The sequence below is a fragment of the Myotis lucifugus genome, unplaced genomic scaffold (genome assembly GCF_000147115.1).
Source record: "Myotis lucifugus unplaced genomic scaffold, Myoluc2.0 scaffold_37, whole genome shotgun sequence".
In the NCBI taxonomy this organism is placed as follows: Eukaryota; Metazoa; Chordata; class Mammalia; order Chiroptera; family Vespertilionidae; genus Myotis; species Myotis lucifugus.
In genome coordinates, this window is record NW_005871085.1 from 3,335,372 (window position 1) to 3,343,034 (window position 7,663).

Here is a 7,663-nt window from a genome sequence, read left to right on the forward strand (position 1 = left end):
TCACCCCCAATTTCCCGCCCCCCCCCCCCCGGAGGCTTCTGGGACCCTAACGCCCGGGTGGTTGCCCCCTGTGTATCCCCACTGGCGGCCCGCTCGCCCCCAATTGCCCCCTCCCCCCCGCCGGGTTGGGCCACCCCAAATGGCCTCCCACCTGGCCTGATCGCCCTTAACCGCCTCTGCCTTGGCCCACCACCATGGCTTTGTCTGGAAGGTCTCCTGGTCTAATTAGCATATACCCTTTTATTAGTATAGATAAGGAAACTGATCCTTAGCTACTTTACTGAGGTCTCATAAATAAGAAATAGTAAAATTAGGATTTGACCCTCTAAACAGTCTGATTCGTTATAGCTCCTTAAACCAATATGGCATAAATCTATGTTTCTTAATATAACAGCAAAACCATCTCACAGCTAGGCTGACTCTAAGTTTTCCCTACTATGATCCATCCTTAAAATTCTGCTTTTAACAAGTAACCCCCTTATATAAAAAATTATCAATGGATCTCTATTTTCTAACACTTTAAGCCTAAGTTTCTGTCTTTCTTTCAAGAACCTGGCCATATTTATGGTATTATATATCCCTTCTAATATGGTCTAATCACTCAAAATCAATTCAATCTTTTTAATGCTATACAAAGACATCATGCTGAATTGAAGCATTAAGAAAAATCCTTTCAGTTTTTATTATTTAGTCTCTTTTGAATTCTTATAATACTTAGAACTTTAGGTCTGCAGACTATTTAAACAGAAATTATTTCTCAAAAGCATGAAGAATATATTTAAGAAGCAGCGGAAAGGAAGAAATTCTGAATAGGAAAGTAAAAAAAAATTAGTCACAGTAATAAATGTTGCCTTAAACATTGTTTTAACTCCTGTTTTTATGAATTGAAAAGAGAAACATCTTATACCTGTAGTAATTAAGATGTAAATGGATGAAATCTCCAATTGGCATTGGGTTCCAAAGTGCACATTTTGATGGAGGAAAGTAAAATGGTACCATTCTGCTTGAAGAAAACCTTAAAAGAAAATTTTCAAATCAAAGAACAATGAAAAGCAAACTTAGAAACTTTATAAGAAACAGTTTAACTTTATATATGAAGCTCTGCAGATAACTTTTGTTATTTTAGAAGAGTTGAAAATATTTTTAAGAAGTAAAAGAAAAAAATCACGTGTAACTACTATCAAGAGAAGCAGCACTATAAATTTAGGTATAGCTTTTTTCTTATGCATACATAAATTTATATACATACAAGTTTTTTTAAAAGAACCAGGAGTACTAATCCTATAAAATCCTCTTTTAATAACAGAAAAACAGTATAAGCCATGACTAGGAGGTCACAATTTGATTCCTGGTCAGGGCACATGCCCAGGGTTGCAGGCTCCATCCCAGGTAGGGGGTGTGCAAGAGGCAGCCGATCAATGATTCTCTCTTATCACTGATGTTTCTCTCTCTCCCTTCCTCTCTGAAACCAATAAAAATATATTAAAAAGAAAAGAAAAAAGTCTGAAGACGGCCCTGGCTGGGTGGTTCAGTTGGTTGGAGCATCGTCCTGTACGCCAAAAGGTTGTGGGTTTGATTCCCTGTCAGGGCACATCATGTTTCCCGCTTCCTCTAAAATCAATATATCCTCCAGAGAGGATTTTTAAAAAAGTCTGGAGGTCAACTGTTTAGGTCTGAAACCTAGCTTCAAAATTTGCTAGCTGTGTGAACTTCATCAAGTTATTTAATGTCTGTGTGCGTCAGTTTCCTCACCTGTTAAACAGCATAATATCAGTATTCTAGAAAAATTCCTGGCTTATTATAAATATTAATGTTAGGTATTTCTTTTTGCTCTCAGTAGTCCATAGTACCTTTGAAGCCCAATCTACACTACTTCAGGTTTACTTCATCGTAGTATAGAGGAAGTCACATCAGGTTTAAATCCTGGCTATACCACTTACCAATTGTATAACTTTAGCTTGGTTAACCTCTCTAGGCTATAGTTTCCTCATTTAAGAAAAAAAAAAGAGGAAGATAATAATAGTACTTACAATTCATACGTTTCTTGTGAAAAGTAATTAAGAATGCACACTAAGCACCTGGCATAGCAAGATTTTAATAAATGTTGTTAGTCTTTTGCTTAATCTAAGGTATACACTTAGACTTTGGAGGCAGGGGAGACAAAAACACCCTTAAATTGGGTGCAAAATTTTGCATGTATGTATATAAGAACTTTTTCTCATGAAATGAAATTCATGGCTACCAGCTATTTAAAGCAGTTTGTAACTTCAAAATAATTCAAAATTACTGTCCTAAAATCCATAAGTTACTGAAAACCAGAGGTTTTACTAAACCAACCAACCAACCAAAAGAAAACTAGAGTTGAATATTATTTTTAAAAACACACACAAAAATACTAGAATTGAATATGCCAGGAATAATCAGTTTAAAACACATAGATATACTATTTTACCAAGAATATAAGGAATAAATTTGACCCAAAAATAAGTTAGCAAAGAGAACTGTGGACAAATTTTCAAAGAATAAGAGATGGCAGTAGAACAGAAGGGCCAAAAATAAGCGAAAGACATATGATAGCCTCTTTGGGTCACGTTTCCATTGTCTTCATCAAGAACATCTGGCATAAAGAAAGGCAATACAGAGACTAAAGGTCACTCATGGATGCAATTCTAGTTTAGAAGAAAAAAAATTCACTTGTCAGCACTAATTGTTCTTTCTAAGGGAAAAAAAGAACAATAAATGATCCAAAGAAGCAAATAACACAGTCAATTTGCATGGTCCCCTTAGTACTGACAGATTGAGAAAACTGGAGACAGGTGGCAAGCTCCTCCTTCCTACTCCACATGAGTGGAAAAAGGCTTAGGGACATTTAAGGAAACTAGGTATCTCCAATGTGAAAATTTTCCCAAGGAATTAGGGTTTAGAAGAAGCAAGGAACCCAACCACTTTCCCACTTGTCTAGGATATAAATAAATTTTTAGCCTTAAGAGTTTAGGTACTATTTTCTATCAGTAAAAAGATCCTCTGTGAAACTAAAATAAGGGAAGGAGGGAATAAGACTAAAATTTACCAAGTGCCTACTATGTGCCAGACCCTTTAGTAATCTTATTTAACCCTTCACAAAAAATCTTGTTAGAAAGAAATTACTTATCCCCAATTTACAGATGAGGAAACTGAGGCTTAGAGAAGTTAATTAATTTGATCCAAGTCATCCACCTAATAAATGGCAGAGCTGAAATACAGACCCAGATTTTCCTGATTCTAGTTTTTCCCCCCTTCTATTTCACCCTATCTTTCCAAGTTATGTGAGCAGCTGTAAAAAAGTTGTATAAAAATATTTCTATACCTGGTGTTCATCTGGGACCCTGCACGAGGATATAGAGGCTCCACGATAGTTGGTGAATGACTTATTAAATTTCAAATGCTCAGTATCCTAAAGAAAAGAGTATTACTAATGAGTGATAAAATAAGAAAACATGATTTAACCACTTACTAACAAATTACAGACAAACTTAGGTTACTTATTATATCTATTCATTATTTGGAAGATACTTTTTATTATTATTATTTTTTGGTTAATCCTCACCCGAGGATACTTTTTTCATTGGTTTTTAGAGAGAATGGAAGGGAGGGGAAGAGAGAGAGAAATATCAATGTGAGAGGCTAACATTGGCTGCCTCTCCCACACACCCCGACCTGTGCTGGAGATTGAGCCTAAAACCAAGGTATATGCCCTAAACCAGAATTGAACCCGAGATCAATGCTCTAACCACTTAGCCAAACCGGCCAGGGCTAGAAGATATTTTTCAGATAAACTCAGAGGCTGAAAACATTTACAAGAACAAAATTCTATTGAAAGTGCCGTTGTAAGGTTGACTAAGATCCTCTTGGAGGTATCTGGACTTCGTGAAGAGCTTCTGTGGATGCAAGTTTTAAACTCTAAAGCCCTTCTATGATGCTTTGTTGTCATGGATAACAGTATTTAGATTCTTGATAACTGTAACTATAGGAAGCATATAAAATGCCATTAAGCAGAAGAGGTTTAAAACTCCATATATGTCTCTTCTTTCTTTATGACTTAGGGTAAAAAGATAATGTTGATCCATTTCTCATTTAAAACAATACAGCCCAGTCAGCATGGCTCAGTGGTTGAGTGTTGACCTATGACCCAGGAGGTAAGGGTTCAATTCCTGGTCAGGGTACATGCCCAGGTGGCCGGCTCTATCCCCAGTGGGGAACCTGCAGGAGGCAGCCAATCAATGATTCTCTCTCATCATTGATGTTTCTATCTCTCTCTCTTCCTCTCCCTTCCTCTCTAAAATCAATCTATAATAATAAAAGCATAATATGCTAATTAGACCGGACAGCCAGACAACCTTCCAGAGGAAGCCTGGGCTGCGAGGGCCCAACCCCTTGTACAAATTTCATGCATTGGGCCTCTAGTATATATATAAAAAAATACACATGAGACAGTTTATTCTGACAGTACCACCCAAGTAATTAAAGCTAGGGAACCTAAAACCACATAACACCTATACCTAGCAAAATATATTCTCCTTGGACAATGGCATCCTGTATCACATAGAAATCATCAAGTCATCCTTACCTCTCCTTCATCTTCCCCATAAAATGTCTGTCTTTCCATCTCCGCCTAATTGCTGATTTCATCAACTCACCAGATTTACTGTAAACTCCCCACAGTGCTGCTATAAGGTTATTTCTACATAAATCTGACCTAGTTAGTTTCCTGCTTTAAAAGTTGATGGCTCTTCTTTATATACACTCAGAATAAAAAAACATCACAATCTGGTCCACCCTATTATTCCAACGGTGTCCCTTATCCACTCATCCTACATCCCATTCAAACGGAACTGCTTGCAGTTCCCCGAGTCTGAGTACCTGCACAGCCTGTCTGTCCCCTTCGCTCGGAATGCCCGGGTAACCCCCCAACATCCTTCACCGCCCAACTCCAATTCTCCTTCCTCTGTGAAACCATCTCCTACCTACACATCATGGTGATTTTATTTTCGCCCGTGTTCATACACGTAGCATTTTCACACTTGCTTGTTTACACATTATTTACAGCGGAGCACGAACTTCAAACATTAACCGATCCCTTACTATGTAGCTGTTTGAGCTAGATAATGAGGAATTAAGAACGAGCATACAGGGTTTCAGTCATCAAAAAAATTTCTTAGCGAAAACAATTATAAACAGCACTGGAAACCTCTTTCACATACCTAAGCAAAAATGATGCTCCAGGAATCCGCGATCCGCTTATTTCTCTCCCTAGTTCCCCGTCATGGAGTCAGCCCTGGCTCCTGGAGGGCTGAACCCAACGCGGGGTCCTGAACGTCGCCCACAGTCCTTCTCCGGTCCCCGCTTCGGCCTCTCAAGTGGAAGGCGAAGCATGAAGCCCGAGTCACCGCCACCTCGCTGGGGCCGGATCTGTTTGTTGGGCCGAAACAGAGGTGGGCTCCAGGAAACGCCTCCACCGACTCCGCCCTGAGACGTTGGGGTCGCGGGAACTGAGGCGGCAAACACTAGCTCCTCGAACCGAAACCCGCGCCGCGCCCGCTGACTGGTCAGAAGCCCGACCCATCAGGGCGCAGGGGCGGTGCTAGAAGCATTACGCACGTTCTCCGCGACGGACTTGGATACCAGCCAATCAGCGCCCCGAACCGGACAGCGTTCGACCAATCCCAAGCCTCCTTGGAGAAATGAGGTCGACACCGGGGTTCCAGGATCAGGTTCCGGAGGATTTAAACACTTGATTTTCTTAAACGATTAAGTTCCGGGGTGGGGCGGGCCTTGCACACGCGCAATGAAAAGCCCAGCCTGGCCGAGATGAGCCTGGCGGAGGAAGTGCTTGCTTCCTTTGTCGTCTTTCCGCGACTCGAAGCGGGAGAAGCCCTTTACTCGAATGGGCAAAAGAGGAAGTTAGATTTCTCCCAGTGTTTTCCTAAGAAACGCCCTCTCTTTTCCATAACAAACATCTTAAAAAAATTTTTTTAAATATATTTTATTGATTTTCCACAGAGAAGAAGGGAGAGGGACAGAGAGCCAGAAACATCGATGAGAGAGATTGATCAGCTGCCTCCTGCACGCCCCCCACCGGGGATGTGCCCGCAACCAAGGCACATGCCCTTGACCGGAACCGAACCCGGGACCCTCCAGTCCGCAGGCCGACGCCCTATCCACTGAGCCATATTAATGGCATGTGGTATATATGGCATATGTGTATATTATGTGGCCTATGGTATTAATACTGGTGTGACAATTCATAGGTATCTCCACAGTATTGGTTAATTAGGCGTTCTCGGCCATTTTCTTAGACAATTGTCCTAACCCTCAAAGTAGGGTTAAAGATCGCACAAGCTAGTGAGTCAGGATTTGAAATGCCACTTACTTTCCTCTAATTTTCTTTGGAACTACTTTAAGATACCGGAAAGATAAATGTAAGATTATATGAATTAGACAAAAAGAAAGGATAAGCATAACACATAATTCCCTAATCCTGGACATAGTGACATCCTTCCAAAGTGTACAGTATGGAAGGGGGTGGGGGGGGGGGCAGTATATTTACAGTGGAGAAATCTGACCAATATATGTCAGCCACATAATCAAGACTAACATTAGTCATGAGTCATGTTGATAGTTGTACACTTATGCTGTGATGAAAATGGCACTTTATTGTCTTCCTTCCAATAACCTACATCTCAGTCCCGAGAAGAATTTCAGACCAATTCCAATCATGAGGAATCCTATAAAATCCCTGACCTGTACTCAAAACTGTCAAAGTTATCAAAAGCAAGGGAAGCCAGAAACTAAGCAAGGTGCCTAGAGCGATATGACAACTAAATTTAATGTGGGATGGTGAATAGGATCCTGGAACAGAAAAATAACACTACTTTAAAAACTAAGAAAATCTAAATAAATGAAGGACTTTAGTAATATTGTAGCAATACTGGTTTGTTAATTGTAATAAGTGTGCCATACTAAATATATTAATAATAGGGGAAGCTGTGTATATATAGGGTACATGGAAACTTGTACTACATTCTCATTTTTTCTGTAAATCTAAGACTGTTATAAAAAATAAAGTCTGGTTAAAAAGAAAAAGGGAAGGCAAGAGGAGGTTGAAGCATATGCTATTTATTGAACAAAATAAAATATCTTATTGTTGTTTAATAACTCAAATACTAAAAAGAACTTCAATTAAACATTTTATTACTATTGGACTTTAAGCAGGATATATATTTAATGATATGCATAGTGTAGATGCTATTTCAGTTGAATAAAGAGAAAAAGTAAGCTAAATTTTAGGACTTTACTTATTGAAATAAAATCTACAAATGCTATAACAAGGACCTACTACACAGTAAGCTTCCTAAAATGTGGAATGAATGGAGAATTGGAAGGACATCACAAGCATAGAACAAATAAGGTACAATTTTATAGACAGGGTAATAAGAGGTAATAATCCAAAGCAAATATGTATTATTATTAGATTGCAAGCCAGTTTACATAGACAGAATACATGCTATGCTATTCTTTAATCCCTATCTACACTAATAAAAGACAAACATGCAAATTGACTGTACCTTCGCTACACCTTAAGTCACGCCCACCAGCCAATCAGAGCGACTATATGCAAATTAAC

General features: G+C 39.2%; 1 protein-coding gene across 2 annotated transcripts in view; it reads right to left on the reverse strand.

Annotated features, from left to right (window-relative positions):
• Positions 1–5,546, reverse strand: part of STIL (STIL, centriolar assembly protein) — a 44,325-nt gene extending 38,779 nt beyond the window's left edge. For both annotated transcript variants that reach the window (XM_014454553.2, XM_014454552.2), the window contains exons 1-3: positions 5,241–5,546; positions 3,347–3,433; positions 908–1,015 (exon numbers count right to left, since the gene is read on the reverse strand). In XM_014454553.2, coding sequence (XP_014310039.1) covers positions 908–1,015; positions 3,347–3,357 — 119 coding nt within the window. In that variant the 5' untranslated portion in view covers positions 3,358–3,433; positions 5,241–5,546. The remainder of the gene's footprint in view (positions 1–907; positions 1,016–3,346; positions 3,434–5,240) is intronic.
• Between the last annotated feature and the right edge of the window lie 2,117 nt (positions 5,547–7,663).